A 23,140-nucleotide genomic window follows, 5' to 3' on the forward strand; every position below is an offset into this window, starting at 1 on the left:
CGCTCGCTTCTCGGAGACTTGTTTTTACGGCCCGACGCTGGTTGTCCGGGACCGTGTCCCAGGCGCACTTGAGGAGACTGTGCGTCCTGCCGTCTTGGGGGCAGTGCCCTCTACGCGTCGGTGCGACAAGCGGGTGGCCAGCGTCCGAGCCGACCGATGTGTCGCTGGGGTCGTCCGTGTCCTGACTGCTCCGGCCGCGGCCGAGAGGGAAGGCTTGCCGTCTCCCGCTGACACGTGGGACCTGTTAGTTTCTCTTCCCGGCCCTCTCAGTTTGGCTTCACACATTTTGGGTGGAGGACAGGCCAGAGCTGCGCTCCAACACCCCCAGCCAGGCAGGCTCGCATCCTCTGCCCGCCGCCGTGCGTGCAGGGCGCGCCCGGAGTTCAGGCCGTTTCCGGGTCTGCCTGGCTCCTACTTCCGCGGGCGCCGCGGCCTCTTCCCCGGGCATGCGCACAACCTCGCCGTGGCTGCGAGCTTCGGGCGAGCCGGGCTTCTCTCCTGTCGGCCCCACGCATGCACGTACACGCATGCGCGCAGCCCTCAATGCCCCAAAGGACTCGCTCCCGCCGCCGCGCTTGGGTGCCGTGGGCGCTCTCCGCTCCACCGCCCTGGAGACGGTCACTTCTGCCAAGGGTGCTGCAGGGCAGAGGCGTCGCCCAGGGCTTTGTAGGGAGTGAGCCACCTGACCACGGAAACAAAGCCGCTGGTGCTCAGGGCCCTGCCGGGCCAGAACCTCGGAGCCCCCAAGCCGGTGGGCGGGGTGAGCACAGCCCCAGGCAAGCGCCCCAGGGACTCATGCTGTCCTTCCCCCCAGATTCAGCAGCTTTTTAAGCATAAACACTTCTCGGATGGATTTATGCGTTTGATCATTTCCAGAGTACGGAAATGGTTATTTTGGTCAGTTTTGTACGTCTTTATAATCGCTTTATGGGGAGAGGATTTGCCTGGCTTCTCCCTGGGCCACGGCTGGAAGCCCTGCCTACTTATTTTTAACATAGCGACAGTGTCACTGTCACCTGCTCAGCCCAAATAGCATTAACTTCTTAATATCATCAGGTATTCGAATAGTCAGTATTCAAATTTTCACTTGACTTCTTAACAGTTTAAATTGGGATCCAAAAAAGTCTCACATGTAGTAACTGCCTGGGATGTCTCTGAAGACACCCCCCCCCTTTTTTTTTGAAAGATTTAATTTATTTATTTAACAGGGAGATGGTGAGAGAGGGAACACAAGCAGGAGAAGCAGGTGAAGGAGAAGCAGGCTCCCACTGAGCAGAGAGCCTGATGCGGGGTTGGATCCCAGGACCCTGAGATCATGACCTGAGCCAAAGCAGACACTGACCGGGCTGAGCCACCCAGGTGCCCCTGAAGTCCCTTTTAATGCACAGTTCCTCGTGTTTGTTCTCTCTCTCCCTCCTCCATCTCCTCCCCCCTCTCATGTATACAATGTTCACTTGAAGGAATGGGCTCATTTTTCCTGTAGTTGTTTTCTCCACTCTGGATTTTGCTGAGTGTGTCCTCATGGTGTCCTTTAACATGTTCCTCTGTCCCTTGGACTTCCTCTGATGTGATGTTTGCATCTAGAGCTGGATTCCATCTAGGTTCTGCTTGTATTACTGTCTTCCAGCTACCAGAGAGTCACATCTGCTTCTCTCACTTTGTGTGATCTTAGGAGCTGTTGGTGCCCAATCCCTAGATCCACAGGGGGCTACAAATGAGTGGTTTGGCAATGTTAGATTTTCTTCTTCACTTATTAGATATAATATTTCCATAAAAAAAAACTGCTGATCATCTACTTTGTTATCCAAAAGCGTGGTAGCATTCGTTAAGGAAAGTCAAGTTAAATGCCTGATTTCTTTTTTTTTTTTTCCAGATTTATTTATTTGAGAGAGAGAGAGCATGCATGCATGCAAGCAGCAGGGAGGGGCAGAGGGAGAGGGAGAGACAGTCTTAAGCAGACTCTGTGCTGAGCATGGAGCCTGAGACTGTGGGGCACAATCTCACAACCCTGAGATCACAACCCAAGTGGAAACCAAGTGTTGGACGCTTAACTGCCTGAGCCACCCAGGCACCCCTGCTTGGTTTCTTTTACTTTATTTACCAATTTCCAAAATAATGAATTTGTTCTCCGTACCCCTTAACAGTGATCAGTCAGTGGTGGTGGGTTGGATGCCATTCTGAAGTATATTTGTTCTCTTTCCATCCATGATAGTTATCACAGGTGGAGCAGTTTACTCATCACGGGCCAGTGGAAGCCACTGGGGTTTGGCACCTGAGTCCTTCTGACAGTGTGGGTGCCAGGAGTGTTCATGGCTGCTGGGTGGGCCCTTGCTTCTAGGCCTTGTCATTGGATGCTTGTGTCTAAGGAAATGCTAGTTTTCTGTGATAGGCAGGATATTCAGCTACGTAAACCCTCTCGGAAATAGCAGTTTTTTCCTTGGACATACTTGGCCGAGACTGAGCTGCTACTACTCTGTAGGAATTCTCTATCTTATAGGCTGAATGGGAGTCCTCTCTACGTCATGGCAGAGCTGTGTTCTTAATCTCCACTGGTATCATTAGAGAAGGAGCAACCCTTCCAGATGTGTTTTCCTGGTGCCTGAGCAAAGTTCACACTTGTCACCCTAAACAGACACCCCTCCCCCCCAGGCACCTTGGAACCTTTTCTCCAATGTTGAGAAGATGTTTACTCAGCTCAGAATGCCTTTCACTCTTGATGTTTTAAGTATCATATTTTACTCTTAATTCTGGCGAATATTTCGCATTCTTTTATGCGTATTATGTGTTTGTCATCATTTTCTGGTTATTTGAATGTTCTTGAAATGCAAGAAGCGCTCGTCTGCACTCTTTCCTAGGAAGCCCTCAGATCTCTACCCGCTCCTGTGGATGTGAGCGGAGTTCTTTGGGGAGTATATTTGCATTTCTTGTCAGTTATCCTCATGGCCATCCCCTGGAGCAGGGAGCCCAATGTGGGGCTCAATCCCAGGGCCCTGGAATCATGACCCAAGCGGAAGGCAGCCGCTTAACCAACTGAGCCACCCAGGCGCCCCATGGAGCTTTTCTTCATTAACCAGGGGACCCTTTTCTCAAAGAGGCTTTTGTACACCATGTTCATGGCACTGTTATTCTATGAGAACTATTCTAAGTGGTGGAAACAACCCCCGTGTCCATCAGTAGATGGATGGAGAAGCAAAATGTGGTCTAGCCATTCAACAGAATAGTATTCAGCCTTGAAAAGGAAGGAAATTGTAACGCATGCTATAACAGGTGACTCTCGAGGACATTATGCTGAGTGAAATAAGGCAGACACAAAAAGACAAATTGTATGATCCCACTTGCGGGAGGTGCCTAGAATAGTCGAAACTCTGGAACTGGAGCAGCTAAAATTATAACAGATGGTTCCATTATGAAAGAAAGTTAACAGATGATACGGTACTTCTTACCTTGAGATCCTTGGCTTAGGGGTATACAAGCCAGCATGCTGACACGTCGCGTGGCAGGCTTTCAGCCGTGCTCTATGCTTGATCTATGTCTTAATCTATGTCGCAGGGGCAGCAGAATCAGCAAGAAAATCCTCCAGGCTCTGGAGTCAGACTGCCTGGGTTCAAATCCCAGCTTCCGTAAACCTGTGTGACCCTGGGCAAATTGCTTTACCACTTGTGCCTCAGTTTTCTCTCCTGAAAAATGGGCGTAATATCTGCCTGTCTTCAGGGTTTATGGGGATGAAATACATGAATATAGGAAAAGCTTAGGATGGTACCTAGTGGACACTACATAAATGTGAACTGTTGTAATTTGATAATAATTAGCATTAGCCTTTAGTGTTTATCAGCATCATTATTGTCAGGGCCCGGTCAGTTGGAGGACTCAAGGGTGGATGGTTCCCCATGCAGCTCTCCGGCCTTCTCGAGAACCGTCACCACAGATGGTCTCCCCCCTCCAGGCCTCCGCTGTCCTTGGCCTGTTTACCCCTATTCCATCAGGATTCCCACCTGGGACAGGCTGACTTGGTCTTGCCAACACCCTTATTTTGACCTGGCCCAGGCTAGGACTTCCTGAAACAACATTTCCTGACGGTTTGTTTCCTATAGGACTCCCTACCTTGGAGAAGGAAAATCTGATGACAGTGGTCGGGGGGAGAACCTTTCTTAAAAAATTTTTTTTTCAATTTATTTATTTGTTAGAGAGAGCGAGCGAGCACAAAAAATTTATTTATTTGTTAGAGAGAGTGAGCGAGCACATGCAGACAGAGTGGTAGTCAGAGGCAGAGGGAGAAGCAGGCTCCCCGCGGAGCAAGGAGACCGATGCGGGACTCGATCCAGGACGCCGGGATCATGACCTGAGCCGAAGGCAGCGGCCCAACCAATTGAGCCACCCAGGCGTCCCCCTTTCTTAATGACTTATAATGGCCAGTGACCTCCAGGACCTTTCCAGATGCTATCCAGGGAATCCTCTGAATTGCTATGAAATGGAACCGTTACCACGCTCTGTGGATGGAGGCGCTGGTGCTTGGGGTGAGAAGGGACGCATCGCAGTCCCCCAGCCAGGGCGCAGAGACCCCGCTACTCGGGGTTCCATTCCAGGCCTCGGTGCCCGCCCCACACATGGTTCCTGTCTCCTTCCTTCTGCGTCCCGGCCTCAGGGAAGTCTGACCCTCTCTGGGTTAGGCTCTCAGGCCTCGTTTCCTTCCCAGTATATCCTGCATCGCCTCTCTTTGCCTTCACACTTGGCAGCTCCTCTGCCGGCTACGAAGGCGGGCTCTGCTTTTCTGCTACAGCGAGCTCCTTCCCTGTGTTTCCACACAAGCACCGAAGCCCTATTCCTTAGGCTTCCCTGAGGCCAGAAACCCAGGCGTAAACGGTAACGGATGGCCTATTTGGAAGAGAGGGGGATAGAGCCTTGGCAGGGCAGGGGGGTGGGAGGGAGGCCAGAGTGTGCAGAGATGAGGTAGGAGGGGCCTTCCAGGCAGGGCAGGGATAGAAGGGAAGACGGTGTGTGCTGAAGTGCAGTGGGAGGGAGGACGGTACGTGCAGAGGTCTGAGAGAGCCTGAAGCTCAGAGAGGAGCAAGGCGGCCACATCCAGGAGGGTCTTGTCGGCCCGTCACCGAGGGAGTGAGTGTTGGTCCTTCCCTGTGGGAATGGCAGGGACGGAGCTGCTAAGGGGAGAGATCTGGTCAGGAGTGGATTTCTTTTCTTTTCTTTTTTTTTTTTTTAAGGATTTTATTTATTTGACAGACAGAGATCACAAGTAGGCAGAGCAGCATGCAGAGACGGCGGGGGTTGGGGGCATCGATGCGGGGCTCGATCCCAGAACCCTGGGATCACGACCAGACCTGAGCCACCCAGGGGCCCCCAGGAGTAGATTTCTAAAAGACAGCTTTGGCAGTGGTATAGGACTCCCTGAAAAGCAAACTTTTCGCTCTAAGTCCCTGATTTGGCTATTTTTTTTCTAGATTTGTGATGTCACTAGCATTACTTCTTGTCACTGAGAAGTGCTTGTATTTAAAATAAACGTCATTGCGTATTTCTGCAGACGGGACCTTCTTAGCCATCGGCTCACATGACAACTGCATCTACATCTACGGGGTCAGCGACAATGGGAGGAAGTACACGCGTGTTGGCAAGTGCTCGGTAGGCGCTCTTCTCATTTTCACGGGGACGTGTGTGGTGACCACGTGTCTGTCGGGCCAGGCATTTACAAGGCACACGAAACGCATCCCACTCTTCCTTCCCAGGGTCATTCCAGCTTCATTACCCACCTGGACTGGTCTGTGAACTCACAATTCCTCGTGTCAAATTCTGGAGACTATGAAATCCTTTACTGTGAGTACACCCCAGGGCCTGTCTGGATTTGGATCACATAGAACATTCACTTTGAGACCAAAATGGGGTCTCCTGCAAAACCTCACTTCCTGTACTGCCTCGGCCTGTGCCATCACCTCCAGGCCTCCGTTTCCTTTTCTATAACGCAGGAGAGTTGGGAAGGACCAGCTCTAAGATCCTTCCCACCACTGAGATCCTTGGGGGCCCAGGGTAGTGTGGGCCCCTCTGGAGCAGAAGATGCTGGGCTCCAAGGAGAGGGATGTCAAATCCTGGAGGGAGACACCCGAGGGGGGCAAGTGGGGCAGGAAAGAGTGGGTTGCAAAGGCGTCATCCCAAGCAGGCAGACACAGTGAAGTCTCTCCTGCCTGGGGGGGGGGGGGGGGCGCAGACCCTGGGGCCCCTCCTGCTTCTCTCCCCATCCCTCCTGGCAGTGTCTCTGTCCGGGCAGGACCTGAGGACACTGAGGATGATAAGGCTGGCACTTCCGGAGCACAGGTCACACCCCATGCACTGGCTCCTTACACATGTGCCCCGCACCTGCTGTGTGCTGAGCTCTGGGCTAAGCACAGGGATCGTGGGGCAAGAGGAGGGCCTCGTGTGCAGCCTGCAGGATGGTACTAAAAAGTTTATATACATTTTCTCTTATGATCCATAGCTCTCCAGGCTTATCCCTTTTATAGATAGGAAATCTGGGCTCAGACACGAGGCCACGGCATCAAGAGCCAGTGCACAGGGAGGCAGCCGTCCACTTGCTGGGGAGCCCAGACAGGTGGAGCTGCTGGCTTGGAGGAAAGAGGGAAATAGCACATGCCAGGTGGTACCTGGTCCTCCCTCCCTGCCCTCTCCAAGGTGCCGCCTGACACAGGGCAGAAGCAGTGGGACAGACTTCAGAAATAGGCCAAGGGTCTAGAGTCTTCTCAAACACAGTCTCGTACTCTATGAGTGAGAACTCGTTTGGGGAACAGTCAAATCACCTGGGTATGACTGGTTTCCATAAGCTGCCACTCCTAACCCCGGGCTGAAAGGGTGTGTGTGTGTGTGTGTGTCTGTGTGTTGGGGGACAGCTGGGGGGCCTGACATGACAGCCAGTGACAGCTGTTCAAGGGCTCTGTGGGGGAGCGGGGGAGGGAGACACTGAGCAGTTGGAGGCCAGGGTACCTGTGGATGGTCAAAGAGAAGCCAAAGTGCAGGAAACAGACCCAAAGAGGGAGACGGATGGGAAGTGGTGCCCGGAGGCCCAGAGCTCGGGCGCAATTGCAGCCATGAGCCCAGCTCCCATGGGGCTGGGAAGCGGAAGGGGTCCCACTCCACAGGGCTCTGTCGCTGGCAGGACAGGGCTCTAAGGGCCAGCCTTTTCAGGGGAGGGGGGGGGGCCTTTGGCTCAGACGTCACCAGACTTGGATCTGCTCGTTCCAGGGGTTCCCTCTGCTTGTAAGCAAGTCGTAAGTGTGGAAACTACGAGAGACATTGAGTGGGCTACTTACACCTGCACTTTGGGGTTCCACGTCTTTGGTAAGTTTTCTGAAGCTTTCATTCAGTTCAAAATAACGTGTATCCACTTTTAGAATATTTCTCTAATAGTTACGAGCTCTCATGGTCACCGGTTTTGTCCATCTGCTCTGTTGCCACATGAACCCTACAAGGACATGCTCCCTGCTGCTCCCAGGGGAACAGCCAGGCAAGAACCAGAGAGAGGTTTAACCCTTATTGTATGAAATGAGTCCTGAGATAACATTCTAGAATCTTCTATGAGGTCGTGCCAGACTTCCTAGAAAGATAGGCCAGATGGCACTCAATCTATTTATCATTTGTTATATTTTTTTTGGGTTCTTTAAATTTTTCACTTCCTGTAAAGTTGAGATTGGAATACATTTATAAATGGTGTAAAATAAATTACCACAGTGTCGCAGAATAGAAAAGAAAAGACAATATTTATCATCTCTTTATGTAAGACCATAAGTCAGTAAGGTGGTCAGAATTTCACAAATCTCTTTAGAGCTGGCATTTATCATTTTCTGGTATAAATGCTAGGAACTCCTGGCTTTACTCTAGATCTGCCAGTTGAGAAATAGATGTACAGTCCGCTGTCTCAGATGCAAAGTTATTGGGACCAAAAAGGGTCTCCCAGAGCAATGATCAGCAGACACTGCCGCCCCCCCGCCCAGCCCCAGCCAGGCTCCAGACCCATGGCAGGCAGACGCCACACCTGCCGGATGCCACCAGAGCAGGCACAGGGGACAGATACCAAGAAACACCGAGGGTGCCTGGGTGGCTCAGTCGGTTGAGCATCTGCTGACTCTTGATTTCCGCTCAGGTCATGATCTCAGGGTGGTGGGATCGAGCCCGCCGAGCCCCCCTCTTCAGGCTCCATGCTCAGCGAGGACTCTGCTTGTCCCTCTCCCTCTGCTCCCCCCACCCCACTCTCATAAATAAAGAGAATCTAAAAAAAAAAAAAACAAAACAAAACAAAACCTGAAAGGCACATACAGGGTTAAACAGTTCTTTGGAAAGACTCACATAGAGTTCCCCCCAAAAAACCCAAAAGTTAGGAACCTGTAGGCTGAGGACTGGTCAGCTTCCCCTCAGATGCTTTGGGAATAAAGGAAAGGCATCGGGTCCCAAGCCAGGGTTTCTGGCACACTCTGTGCTGTGGAGTCCAGAAGGAAGGGGCCCCTGAGAGTCGTGGGAGCCCAGAGAGCCTGCCGTGGCTCTCCTCTGGGACCAGTGATCTGGGAGCTGCCGCGGCAGAGACGATCACGGGCAGGCTGGGAGCTGGCCCCGGCTTCGAGAGCCAGGGACTCCGGGCGACCTGATCTCCGTGGCAGCTCGGTGGCGGGCCCCGCGCAGCGTGCCGCGGTGTCTCCGGACTTCAGGGCCCTGTCTGTGGCCTTCATTTCAGGAGTGTGGCCGGAGGGCTCTGACGGAACCGACATCAACGCCGTGTGTCGGGCCCATGAGAGGAAGCTGCTGTCCACCGGCGACGACTTCGGCAAAGTGCACCTGTTCTCTTATCCTTGCTCACAGTTCAGGGTATGGTCTCCCCCCCACCCCCCCGGGACCCTGCCCTCGGGGCGCGTGCGTCGTGGCCCCACCTGGCGGTCTGGTGATTGGCTAGAAAGGCCGCCTGCATGAACCTGCCAGTCTCGTGCGCAGACACGACCCTGTCATCCCGCTGGCCTGGAGCTCTTCTGGGCTCCCCACTGCTCTCTGGGGAGAACCCCCACCCACAGAGCCCTTCGAGCTGGCTTGTCCACCTCTGTGGCTTCCTTCATGGGCCTCACGGCCCCCACCAGCCTCTCTCTGCTCCAGCCCTGCTGGAGCTGAGCCAACACCAGTGCCTCGATCACCCTGCCCCGTCCTTCCCAGACCTAAAGCCCTTCGCCTGCCCCCTCTACCCGGGGCACCTGGTTGGTCCCTCCTTTGGGCGGTCCCAGGCCTGGTACAGTACTCGGGCCCTGACGTGTCCCCTGCCCGTCTCTGTCCCCCCACCAGGCCAGACTCTCGGGCTGCAGGGAGGGCCTCTGTGCGGTTTGTTGGCACGCCCCTACTGCGCCTGTGCACGAAGCAGGTGCACGTGTGAGAGCTGCTGCGGGAGGGAAGAACGAGCGTGGAATTCCAGGACTTTCCGACTCCGCATAGGACACTCTGCGTTAAGCTCTTTCTCTGTCATTCTTCCCCAGGCTCCGAGCCACGTATACAGTGGGCACAGCAGCCACGTCACCAACGTCGATTTTCTCTGTGGCGACAGCCACCTCATCTCCACGGGCGGCAAGGACACGAGCATCATGCAGTGGCGGGTCATTTAGTCCAGCAAGAAGTGCGGGGAGCAGAACAGGGGCAGGCACTCGTGCTAGGCTCCACCACTGTGATTTCTGTTCTGTCTGAGAAGTTCTGACAAACCTCAGGAAAACCACTCCCTCTACCAGTTACCTTAGCTTAGCGAATCAGTGAGCATCACACCAGAGCAGCGGTTCACGGTTCTCCTTGGTTGTACAGTATATAAAACACTGCACATTTCATATTAAAAAAAAAACATGCCAGGGTTTACATTATGGTGACATCAACAGAAGCGACTGGTATATCCTTCGTAACTTTTCTACGAACCCTTCAAAAATGGTCACAGAAATGCCTTTTAAAATATTGTACATAAGCTTTACTCTCTCCCCACCTAGCTCGCTAAGTCAAATATTTATGATAAGAATGAGGTACTGAATTGGGATCGCTATTGATTAATCGGTCCTAAGGGGATAACGCGATGGAGAAGAGCGAGGAGGACTGAGCTGCACAGCTGGATCGGGAAACGCAAATGTGGCTTTATTTGGTGACATTCTCCGAGGGTTCCTTCCGTCCTGCCTCCGGGAGGCTGGCGAGAAAAGGGTCGCAGTCGTCTTGCGTTCAGCAGATGGTACTCCAGGTTAACTTCCGCGCTGCAGCACGGTATGCAGGCACCGTAGAGTCTCAGTGACACTGTCCGCCTACCCCAGTGTGGGCCCCCGCCTCACTCCCTTCTGTCCCGCGCTCGCTTGCCCGGAGGATCGGTGGAGACATCTAAGCCACCTTCTTCCGTCTACGAGTCGGCATGATCTGGTATTGTATAGGACTGTAGAAATTCATCCTAAAGACGTAAGGCTAGGCTTTACTATTTTATGCTTACGGACATTGTATATTTGTATTCTAAGACCAAGTAGACCAAGTCAAAACAGTATCTCTGAAGTGTACAATAAACCTGCGGCGGGGAGAAGTCTGGAAGGTTCCACCGGGTGCCAAGGGCAGCTTCTTTTCCTGTCTTTTGTGCGTGGATGGCTCTCTACACTACAAAATAAGATTGCACTCTGACGAGTCAAACAGAGGTGGCGTACGTTTGTCAAGAAGGCCTTATCCATTTGGATTGTGCGACAGATTGAAATGTATTGTTTACATTGGGGAATGTATCTCAGATTTTAAAAATAGAAGAGTAATAAACAGACTTAAAAACAAACACTAAAGATTTCTACTTGTTCTAGGCAAGTAAATGAATGGAATTACCTGAACTCCACGGCGCTGGTTGTCCAGAGTGGCTGACTAAGCACATCTGGAGGCACGTTTGTCCCATCTCCAGCCTGCGTGCGGCGCGAGTGCGGGCCACCAGTAGAGACGTGTATTAAAGATGAATCTGTTTGTATGTATCCTTATCAAATATATTCTATAATGAAATTAAAGCTGAAAAGGATTTCTTATTGACCTATAATCATGAAAATATATAAATTAAAATATTTAAAATTAGACATGATTCACACTATATTCTGTTTCATAGACATATTTTTTTGTTGTTCTCACCTGGGTCATTTGCAAATGGGACTTTAGCATACAGTATGTGAGCATTCATCAGATTCGAGGGCTGTAAAGAACTCAGCTTAGGGGCGCCCGGGTGACAGAGTGAGTTGGGCATCCAACTCTTGGTCTCGGTTTGGGTCATGGTCTTGGGGTCATGGGATTGTGCCCCACATGGGGCGCCGCGTGCACTCAGTGCAGTCTGCTTGGGATTCTCTCTCTCCCTGTGTGCCTCCTGCTCATGCTCGCGCTCTCTCTCTCTCTCTAAAATAAATAAATCTTTAAAAAAAAAAAAAAAAAAGGAGTTCAGCTGAAGGGTGTCTGCCTGGCTCAGTTGGAGGAGCATGCAACCCTTGATCCCAGGGCTATAAGTTCAAGACCCATGTTGGGGTTAGAGTTTCTAAAAAAAATCTAAAAACTTAAAAAAAAAAAATTCAGCTTAATTACCATACCTAGGTGTTATTTTACTTGGCTAAGTAATACTGGCAAAAACAATTACTTTTACATTAATAATTAGGGGAATCACCAGATCAAGGAAGGGGAAAGGGACCCATTATTGATCTTATAAGATCTACTTTTATTTCTATATAATTCCACCGTTTTCCAGGTTCATAAAGGAAAAAGGATATTTATATAAACTACTACTGTTCATATTTGTCTATATTTTATTTATTTACTTATTTTTGGGGTGGGAGAGGGAGAGAGAGAATCTCAAGCAGGCACCACACCCAGCACAGAGCCCGTGGTGGGGGTCGACCTCAGGACTCTGAGATAACGACCTTCCAAGATCCAAGACTCCGCTAGGACAAGAGGCCCGGAAGCAGGGCCAGGGCGGCTGCCAGGCCTCTTCCTCCCAGTGGCCCGAGGCCGTGTCAGCTTAGCTGGGCTATGAAGAGTGACACTAATCTCTGTGAGGCGCTGACAGCGGCGACCAGGCTGCAATCGGCAGGTGCGGAGAAGAAGGGCTGGTCCGAGGGAAGTTTCGGGGGGAGGCGTGCTGGCAGGTGAAGGACCGCCTATGGACCGTGGGTGCGGTTCGGGCCGCTCCCCATTCTGTGGTCCGATGGCCGTGCCATTGGCCAAGATGCAGAGCACTGCGAGTCTGAAGGTGGATGATGCCTGGGGCAGGGGAAAGCGAGGTGAGGGGCCTCCGTGACATCCAAGTGCAAGGGCAAGCATAGGCATTTGGCTAGCAGGCTCAGGACGGAAGTCCAGCAGCAGGTGCCACGGTGCCACAGAAGAGCGCCATGTCTGACACTGGGGTGTGGCCGAGATCACGGGAAGCTGGTCCAGCCGGGTGAGGAAAGGGCCTCTGCCCCAGCCAGGGGTACTCAGAGTCCCAGGGCACCCAGAGGAGCACTGGCTGCCTGCAAAGAGAAGGCTCACTCCAGAGCTCACACACGTATCTTCCCCACCCCCCAACTTTTTTTTTTTTTTTTTAGAGAGAGTGCAGGGGGCGGGTGCAGAGAAGAGGGAGAGAGAGGACCACACCCAGCATGGAGCCTGACACAGGGCTCGATCTCACCACCCTGAGATCATGACTCGACCTGAAATCAAGAGTCAGATGCTCAACCAACTGAGCCACCCAGGTGCCCCTAACCCCTCAAATTTTTGAATGACTACTTCCACTGCCCAGAAGTGACACGCTGCACCCATTAACCATGTTTTCTGTTCTCTGGGAACAGACTACCATCGTGTGATCTCTGAGGCTTCTAGAAGAGCCCATAGAAGAAGCAACGTTTGAGCTCCTCCGGCCTCCTCAAAGGGGGTCTAACTGCACAACCGGGAGGTAGCTGTTTGGTGAAAATGACAAGAAACGTACTGATTCACTGTGGTTTTGGTTTTTATATATACATATATATATGTGTGTGTGTATATATATATATATACACATGATGAAGAGTAATAAAGTGTATATATATATACATATATATAATATATATATAATATATATAATAACGTGTATATATGTATATATACACATATATATATGTATATATAACTTTATGGGAAATTTCGAACATACACTGAAGTAGAGCCTCTCACCAAGCTTCAAAAATTATGCACATTCAGAGAATCTTGTTTCCTCTGTCTCCGCTCATCTGGACGACAGAGAGGACTGGGATGTTTTCAAAGCAAGTCCAAGTCATCGTGTCATTCCCCTGTAAATGCCCCCCGCCTGCAGCTCCCACAATTTATTTCAGTAACCACTGTAACACCATCACCACTGACCGGCAACAGTGAGTCCTTATGGTCTGATACCCAGTCCACCTTCCGGTCTCTCCAGCTGTCAGACCAGCCGTGTCTCCATGCCAAGCACCACACGGGGATGCCACCCAACCAGGCAAAGCACAGGATACAGAGGCCACCTCGAAGCCTCGAGCAGGGGCTTCAGCACCCGTGTGCAGCTGAGCTCAGGACCCTTCTCCAAAGCCCACTCTGACCCCCAGCTCACTGCCGCTTTGCACCCTGCCCCTCCCCACACCCTGCCCCTGGTCCCTGGGGAAGCCCCCTTTCTGGGTCACCCGACCTGGCTTCTTCCCACCTTGGCTGGCCGGTGAGAGTTGGGGGGGCGTGAACACAGATTTGCCTGAGTTCAGGATATGGACGAATTACCAACAAATACGGTTGTCTGGGCTTAGAGTAAAGTAAGGGCCGCAGCGCCTGCCAGATGAGGCCGGCAAAGGTAACCCTCCGCGCTGGGTTGGACCCGAACCCCCTCCCCGGGCTCCGCGGGCTGCAGGCGCGCCACCTTGTGGCGGAAAGCAGCGCCGGCTTCTCTTCCTCCGGATGGAACGACGCTCCGGGGTCTGACCTCCGTAGGCCCGGAGGGTGAATGCTTCCATGACTCCATCGGACTTCGACTCGCTGGATGGGGCAGGCCTTTCAAGCGACTGTCCTCAGGGAGCTTTCGAGGATCTCGGGGAGCCCCAACATTGCAGACGGCCTCACCCCGAGTCCCCTTACACTGGATAAGGGTGTTCTATGAGGGGCCTCTCGCGCCCCCCCACCCCCGGCAGGCCTTGATCACCGGGAGTCGCTCCCCAGTCCTCTTTTGGTGGGAGCCCCCCACCCCACTCCAGGAGGCCCTGTGGGCAGAATCCAGGCTCTCTACCTCGGTCAGAGGAAACCTCTGTGCCCCCCACCCCCGCACCCTCAGACTGGCGGGAAGGAGGTTCCTTCCCCCACACACAGCCTTCTCTGCACATCTGGCTGAGAGCCACCTCCTGCCTTTCGATTTTCAGCCATCAACTCACCAATCCCAGGGGCCACCCACCAAGCTCTCCCCTCCCTCTTGGGAGGAAGGGGGCTGGAATCAACAGCTCAACTTTGCCCCAAAGAAATCCCCCTTACAGAGACTTTTTTTTTTTTTTTAATTCTACTGCCAGACACTTTTGTACCCCTAACATGGAGGAGGGAGGCTAAGAGGTCTCTTGGGAACGTCCTTGGTAAGTTCCGCCCATAACCCAGCAGCACCTTCAGACGGTCACTTCCATTGGATCTTGGCTCCTGGACTGACATGTCAGTTCAACAGCTGGTGACACAAACTGCTGTCGTCAGGATTCCTGCAGTTTCCTTGTACATCTGAGCAAGAGTTTGGCATCGCTGCCTGGGAGGGGGACCGCTGGTTTTCTAGGGCACGCACCTGCTCGCTTCTCAAGATTCTACCCAGTCTCTACCCTGGGCACCAGCCGAGTGTCTGCTACCAGGCCACAAGGCTGCACAGCGGCTGTGAGAGGTAGCATCACTCCCCCCCTCTCCCTTTGATCATGAAGAGGCAGAGGGTTTGAAAGAGGAGCTTGCCCCAGGCTGCTTGGGTGACAGTCCCAGGTTCTCCCAAGCTGTGTCCCCCGCCCCCACCAGTGTCCTCCGGCTGACGCTCTGCTCGTGCAGGCTCTCCGCATGACTTCGGGAGTGCCCCATACTATATACGGTGTGTCGTAGGTAGAGACTCGGGCACAGGTTGCCTCTGTAACACACTGGAAATTCCGTAACAAAGAAGCCTGTTGACCCTGACGTTTCCCATACTCATGCACTGGGCACTTGGGCTCCCACGACGCTGATAATTGGCCAGGATCGATGTTCCGTGGCATACCATCTTGGGAAACACTGTGGGAGAAGGTTAGTCATGCAGAAGCTTAATATAACAGAGAAGTGAAAGGGAACCCAGATGCCGAACAATTCTCCACTTCCTCCTCTCCCCCCGCCCCCATTCCCGATAGGAAGGGATTCAAGGCCAGACTCAGAAGGGCGACGAGGCACAGGGGTGCTTTTCTGTTATTCTGGAGCTCCCGGCCAGTTTATCTCGCTCTGGGCACCTCGCTCGAGAACACTCAGCCTCCCTGATGTATACTATCCGCAGCGGGAGACCATCAGGGTCCGACGAAGACCATCCGGGGCATTGGAACAAGCCCCCCTGACAAGGGAGGATCTTGTTCTTTTTTTTTTTTTTTTTTTTAAGATTTTGTTTTTTAAAGATTTTATTTATTTATTTGCCAGGGAGAGAGAGCACAAGCAGGGAGAGCGAGCAGCAGGCAGAGGGAGAAGCAGACTCTCCGTGGAGCAGAGAGCCCAACATGGGACTCGATCCCAGGACCCGAGATCATGACCTGGGGCGAAGGCAGACGCTTAAACGACTGAGCCACCCAGGCGTCCGTAAGGTTTTATTTTTACTTATTTGACAGAGAGAGAGAGAGAGAGAGAGAGAGCACGCACACCAGCAGCAGGAGAAGCAGGCTCCCCAAGGAGCAGGGAGCCCAACGTGGGGCTCAATCCCAGGAGGGGTCAGGGCTGATGCAGGATACTTGAGCCTGAGCAGTCAGTAAAGTGGCCTTTGAGCAGAGATTTAAGTGGTAGAGTGAGGACCCAAGCCTGTGGCCATCTGGAGGAGACGGTCTGCAAGGCAGAGTCCCTGGGAGCACATGGTGAGGAAAGATACAATGTTTTGTTCAGCAAGACCCTTTCTCTGTAAACACAGAAACCAGAGCCCTTGTAAAACAGGGACTTGCCCAAGGTCGCCGTGACCTTGGCAGGGACAGAGCCTCACTGCTCTAGTTTGTTTCCTTTTATAAAATAAAGTTTAGGGGCACCTGGGTGGCCCGGTCAGTTAAGCCTCCGCCTTCAGCTCAGGTCATGATCTCAGGGTCCGGGGATCGAGCCCCCATCAGGCTTCGTACTTGGCGGAAAGCCTGCTTCTCCCTCTTCCTCTGCCTCTCCCCCTGCTTGTGCATGTGCGCCCTCTCTCTCTGTCAAATAAATAAATAAAATCTTTAAAAAAACAAATAAATAAAATGAAGTTTACTGTATTTTTCAATGATAAGATGTATTATAGCAAATTCAAGACACCCTGCCATGTCCCACCACCTAGAAGTAGCGCTGCTAGGTTCTTAGTGCGTCTCCTTCCCGTATTTTTTCTCTGCAGACATTTCCGGATGTGTTTCCGTAGCTGACGTAGTGCATGGATACTGTTTTATGTTGCTTTTCTCTTGCACCTTTGAAAGCATTTCCCAGTGTCATTACAGACTTGTTATAAATAATTCCCATCGGTTGTGTGACCGGCTGCTGCGACCGTCCGGTCCTCCCACACTGATGACGGTGACAAGACAAGACAAGATAATCAAGGCCACCCTTACTGAGGGCCTTTGTCCCCGGGGCTGCAGGCTCTGCCAGGGCCCCCTCCCATGGGCCACCCCATCGGCTCACAAGGTCTGCCACCTCTCCAACAAGGATAAGGCTCAGATCCACATCTCTACGTCCGTTTCCTTAGCTTCACGCACCCGTCTGTCGGCTCAGCCACGAGTGCCGCCATCTCACGCCCCAGACCAAATTCACCCACTTCCTTCCCCAAACCCTGGACTCCCAGATCCCAGTAGCCCAAGCCAGCAATGCATGCATCCATCCAGACACCTGTCTCCGCCTCACTGCCCGGATCAGCCGCACCACATCCAACAGCACCACCTCACTCGTGCGGGTCACGGCTGGGTACACCTCACACACGGGGACCCTGCAGTACGCCCAACAACCCTGCCACAGGGATCCTCCTTCCACAATGAGGAAAATAGAGAGGTTGGTTAGCTTGCTAAGGGCTACACAGCGAGTAAGTTGGGATTTGAACCCAGGCAGTCCGGTTTCAGAGTTCATACCCAACCACCACGCCACTCTGCCTGTCCCTCCAGGAGCCGTCCCCCATGTGCCCATCTCCTCCCACCAGCACGGCTCTGCCCGGGCTGGTGGCATCACCACCACCCCGACCCGCGTCCCGCCGCCCCCCCCCCGCCCCCCCGCCTACAGCCACACCAGCCCTACCCCACAGGGCAGACGGGCTGAGTTTTCTAAAGGCATCACTCTCTCACTTAAAATCCTTCAAGGGCTCTTAGGAAAAAGCACCCCACATGGCAAACACGGCCTGTTCCCTGCTTTCCCCATTCTGCAACACCCTCTCCCTCTGCTCTCACGGCTGAGCTTTTCTCTGTCCGCACACGCAGTGCGTCTGCCCACAAGCTCTTCCTCCCGTTTTTCCAACCACAGTAACTTTCATAACACAGCTCAAGAGACACTTCTTCCAGGAAGCCTTTCCGGAGTGCCTCATCTGGGTTCTGATCCCTCCCATGGATCCTCCCCTTGTCAAACTGAGTTGTAAGTGGAGTCTACTGCCTGTCCCCTTTCCGTGGTAAGTTCCCCAAGGCATAAACACTCAGTATCACGTACCCTGGTCTTTCTTAGCGCAGGGTCTGGCATGGACAGGTTACCAGCCAGTGTCAGGTGGAGGCATAAATGGACGGGGCCGTGGGGGGCCACGGGGAGCATTTGGATTCAGATTAGATTCCTAAACCTTTGCCTTTAAGCCCGAGTGTCTTTTCCTGCTTCTAGTAGTTTACTATTGCAAATGACACTACGGAGAACAGCTTGTCCGTGGAGCCTTTCTTTTTAGTTAGACTTGCTTCTTCAGGGCAAAATCCCAGAAGTGCAATTACTGAATTTGAGAGCAAAAGAGCAAAAACATCTTTATGACCCCTGATAGGTTTTGCAGAAGTGAATTCCAAAATTATGGTAGCAATTTGGGAGGCTTTTTCTTTTTTAGCAAACGAATCCTCCCTCCGTTTCTAAATGTCTTCCTGGCACAAGCCGCACGAAGCTATTTTTACCTAAAGGCTGTAAACCTCGTCCTTCTGAGGGGAGAAAGCCGGGCGTGTGTGCGGAAACCCGTTGCCTGCCTCGCCGCCCAGCAGCCCCTACGCGCTAGCCTAGTTCTTGGTCATTTGGGAAAGGCAAGTTTAAATTATGTTCCAAAGGAAGTGGTGGTTTTTTAGAGAAGAAAAACACACACATGCGCACACACACACACACTCATACCTATCTCTGTCGGGGGACTGAATAATGAACATCTTTACAATTCTAAGAGGCCATTCAGTTAAGCAAGTGGATGCTGGGAAAGGATCAGGACTGAAAGCAGCCCCAGGGGTTGGGGCTATCACCTGGTTTTCAAACTTTGGACTGCAACAGCTTTATAAGGATGAAATCTTACAGGAAAATCCACTCTGTGGCGTGGGTGAGACTGTCCCTGCTTTGGCGGGAGCAGTCAGAGGGCAGAAGTGACCAGAAACACTCATCCTGTATCCACACCCTCCACCTGGTCCACCCCCTAAACATGCCACCCACCTCTCCTTTCCTCCCCACCCCGCCCCCACCACCTCCGACTGCCACATGGGTCTCCCAAGTCCACTGTCCACGCCCAGCAAGGGCCACACAGCGAGCGGTGGCAGAGCCGGGTCCTCCCGCCTCGCGCCTACCCCCCTCCCTGGTGACCTGTCTTGCTGACAGTCAGCTCAGCGGCCATCCCCAATCACAGGGCAGAAGAACGTCCTCCTCGGAGGAGGGGGTCCCAGAGACGGCTCGCATCTCCCAGCACTCGCCATCCCCGTGCCCCAAACACCAGCATTCCCCCCGATTTGCTTCTCAGGAAAATCATCCATTTCATGTCGATCCTCAAATTTATTGAAGTAAAACCACAGCAATATTCTCTTGTAATTATTTTCTTATCCATTGTTCTATTAATGTCAGTTAATGTTAATGTTATATTAATGCAACCCAATGACCCTGCAGTTATACACACTGCAAAACAATGCAGTTATTTTATTCTCGCTCACCCTGTAATTATAAATCCCTCCTCACGCCTAGCGCCCCATACTTTTGTTTTCCTGTCTTTTACTCTTAGTTTTTGCCTGTTTTCCATTTCCTTTCATCTTGAGGAAGTGGATTTTACTTTCATTTCTCAGGATTCATGTTTCTAATTCGTTATTTTCAGATTTCATCTTGATAAGTTCCCCCTCATAATTTTTTTATTTATCTTGTCGTGTTTTAAGCACGTATGTATACCCTCTGTTGTATAGTAAAAATGTATGAGGTGTGCTTTTGCTGTATCCCGTAAGTGTTGCTATGACGTTTTCTCATTTTCATTAATTTCTTATTAATTTATAGTTTTTGTACTGATTTCTTCTTTCAGCTCAAAGTTATCTTGAAGAGTATTTTTACATTTCTAAGCTAAAGTTTTATTGTTTTTTTTTTTATGGTGGTTTGGGGTGTCCCTGGACCCTGGTGAAATTTCCAAACTCCAAGGCCAACAAGAAACCCCCTTCAGCTTCTGGGAGAAAAAAAGATTGCCTGTGTGCGAAATGCCCACACCCACGCCACCCTGAAATATCCAGTCCTGACCTCTGGAACCCATGAATATGTAGGTTCCGTGCCCAAGGGGGGATTAAGGTTGCAGGTAGAACTAAGGTTGCTAATCAGCTGGCTTTAAAACAGGGAGAGTACCACGGATTACCCAGGTGTGCCCAGTATAATTGCAAGGGTGTGTAACTAGAGCAGAGGGAGGGGAAAGAGGAGGTGAGGGAGATGTGAGGGCAGAGCCAGAATGCTCTGACCCAGACTTGATCCGTACTTGATGCTGGCTTTGCAGACGGCCCTTCCTGAGGGACCACGAGCCAAGGAATGCAGGAAGCCTCTAGAAGCTGGAAAAGGCAAGGAACAGACTCTCCCCCCGAGCACAGCTCCGCGAACACCTAGATTTCAGCCCAGTGAGACCCTCATCAGACTTCCGACCCCCCGATCTGTAAGAGAATACATGTGTGTTTTTTGAAGCCAGCAAGCTTTGGTCGTCTGTATGGCAGGGACCGGAAGCTAATACATCATGTAAAGAGAGACTCGGGCTGGTTATCTGGCTTCTTACTTGCAATTTGAAACTAGAAGTTTGCAGATCCCTGAGAAAAGGGAACTGCAGGCCTGAAATCCTTTCTGGTTGAGGGCCTCATCCGTGTGGGAGAGAAAAACAGGCATTTCTACCAGACTGTGTCTAAATGTGTGTCGTTCTACACTAATCCTCCCAAACACCTGGTGAGCTCTCTTTTTCCAAACAGCTTTGTTGAGATGTAATTCACATCCCATGCAATTCACCCACTTAAGGAATGCTATTCAGTGGTTCTTATATATCTGCCGAGCTGGGCAACCATCTCCACTATGTAATTTTAGAATATCTTCATCACCCCCAGAAGAAACCCCACAGTCCCTGGCAGGGTATTCATCTCCTGGGGCTGCCAAACCAAAACATCCCGGGCCAGGGCAGGGGCAGGGGGGCGGGGGGCAGGGGGTCATGGGGCCTCAAACAACAGACATTTATCTCCTCACAGGTCTGGGGGCTGGAAGTCCCAGAGCCAGGGGCCAACAGGGCTGTTTTTTTCCAGAGGCTACTCCCCAGGGCGTACAGACGGCCACTTTCTTGAGATGCCCTCATATGGCCTTTTCTCTGTTCCTGGCGTCTCTGGGGGGGGGGGGGCCTAATCTCCCCTCAGTATAAGGACATCAGTCAGATTGGCCCACACTAAAGGCCTCGTTTTAACTTAATTACTTCTTTATAGTTCCTATCTCCAAATGCATTCTGAGGTGCTGGGGTAGGGTTTCAACATATGAATTTGGGGGGAAACACAGGCCAGTTTGTAACAGGTAGTAATTCCCTAGATCCACCCTGCTCCCCTAGCCCCGCAACTGCTGATTACTTCTGCCTCTGCAGAGTCCCCTTTTCTAGACATTTCCTATGAATCGACTTGTATGATATGTGGCCTTCTGTGGCTGGTTTCTTTCACTCAGCATCGTATTTGCAAGGTTCATCGATACTGTAGCATAAACCAGTACTGCACGGTTTCCTCTTGCCAAATAATATTCCGTTGTATGGATAGACCACGTTTTGTTTACCCGCTCACCAGTGGATGGACAGCTGGACTGTTTCCGCTTTGGGGTTATTATGAACAATGCTGCTATGAGCATTGGTGTACACGCTATTGTGCGGACATAGGTTTTCACTTCTCTGGGGTGTGTACCTAGGAGTAGACTCATTGGTTACGTTGTAGCTCGGCGTCGAATAGTTGAAGAAGGGCTAATCTGTTTTCCCAAGTGGTTGCACCATTTTACAATCCACTAGAATGTGTGAGGGTCCCAATTTCTCTGCCAACCCTACTTATTCTCCTTTCTTATTCTACTTCCTTATTTTTTTTATTTATAGCCATCTTGTTGGCCATAAAGTGGTATCTCATTGCAGTTTCTATTTGCATCTCCCTGATAGTCATGATATTGAGCATCTTCTCATATGCTTATTGGCCACTTGTAGATCTTCTTTGGAGACGTAGCTGCTCAGATCCTTTGCCCACTTGTTACTTGGCTTATTGGCATTTATGTTATGGAGTTGGAAGCGTTCATTATATACTCTAGGTACAGACCTTCTTCAGAGATACGATTTACAAATATTTTCTCCCATTCTGTGGGTTGTCTTCTCACTTTGATGGTGTTATCTGCAGCAGAATTTTTTAATATTGATGAAATTCAATGTATCTGTTTTTTCTTTGGTTGCTTGTTTTTTGTTTTTTAGTTTTTGGTTTTTGTTTTTTTAAAGATTTTATTTATTTATTTGACAGGCAGAGATCACAAGTAGGCAGAGAGGCAGGCAGAGAGAGAGGGGGAAGCAGGCTCCCCGCTGAGCAGAGAGCCCGACGCAGGGCTCAATCCCAGGACCCCGGGACCATGACCCGAGCCAAAGGCAGAGGCTTCAACCCACTGAGCCACCCAGGCACCCCTTTGTTTTTGTTTTTATTTTTGGCATCATAGCTAGGAAAATTTAGCCTAACCCAAGGCTAGAAGGATTTTTTTTTTTTAGATTTTATTTATTTATTTGACAGACAGAGATCACAAGTAGGCAGAGAGGCAGGCAGAGAGAGAGGGGGAAGCAGGCTCCCCGCTGAGCAGAGAGCCTGATGTGGGGCTCGATTCCAGGACCCTGGGATCATGACCTGACCCGAAGTCAGAGCCTTTAACCCACTGAGCCACTCAGGTGCCCCAAGGTTATAAAGATTTACACAGCTGTTTTCTTCTAAGGGTTTTATAGTTTGGGCTCTTCCATTTAGGTCTATGAACCATTTTTTTTTTTTAAGATTTTATTTACTTATTTGACAGAGAGAGAGATCACAAGTAGGGAGAGTAACAGGCAGAGAGAGAGTGGAAGCAGGCTCCCTGCCGAGCAGAGAGCCCGATACAGGACTCGATCCCAGGACCCTGAGATCATGACCTGAGCCAAAGGCAGAGGCTTAACCCACTGAGCCACCCAGGCGCCCCTCTACAAACCATTTTAAGGTAATTGTTGCATATGATGTGAAGTATTAAACTTCTTTTGCCTGGGGATTTCTAGTTGTTTCAGCATCATTTATTGAAGACTCCTCTTTCCTCACTGAATTATCTTGGCACCCTTGTTAAAAATCAAAATGCACATCAATGTAAGTGTTTATCTCTGGACTCTTTATTCCATCAATCAATCTGTATCTATACCTAATTCTCTCCGTGAGCCAGTACTGTACTTGACTACTATAGTTTTGCTGTAAATTTTGAAATCAGGTAATATGAATCTTCCAACTGTGTTCTCCTTCAAGATAATCCTAGCTGTTCTAGATCTTTTGCATTTCCCAAT

General features: G+C 51.2%; 1 protein-coding gene across 4 annotated transcripts in view; it reads left to right on the plus strand.

Moving 5' to 3' along the window:
* The window catches only part of EML1 (EMAP like 1), a 176,121-nt gene extending 164,587 nt beyond the window's left edge, over window positions 1–11,534 (plus strand). For all 4 annotated transcript variants that reach the window (XM_080808139.1, XM_080808141.1, XM_080808138.1 and 1 more), the window contains 5 exons: window positions 5,534–5,631; window positions 5,736–5,823; window positions 7,240–7,335; window positions 8,723–8,853; window positions 9,504–11,534. In XM_080808139.1, the coding sequence (XP_080664265.1) occupies window positions 5,534–5,631; window positions 5,736–5,823; window positions 7,240–7,335; window positions 8,723–8,853; window positions 9,504–9,629 (539 nt within the window). In that variant the 3' untranslated portion in view covers window positions 9,630–11,534. The remainder of the gene's footprint in view (window positions 1–5,533; window positions 5,632–5,735; window positions 5,824–7,239; window positions 7,336–8,722; window positions 8,854–9,503) is intronic.
* Window positions 11,535–23,140: the final 11,606 nt, after the last annotated feature.

This window comes from Martes martes, assembly GCF_963455335.1.
Source record: "Martes martes genome assembly, chromosome: 7".
In the NCBI taxonomy this organism is placed as follows: Eukaryota; Metazoa; Chordata; class Mammalia; order Carnivora; family Mustelidae; genus Martes; species Martes martes.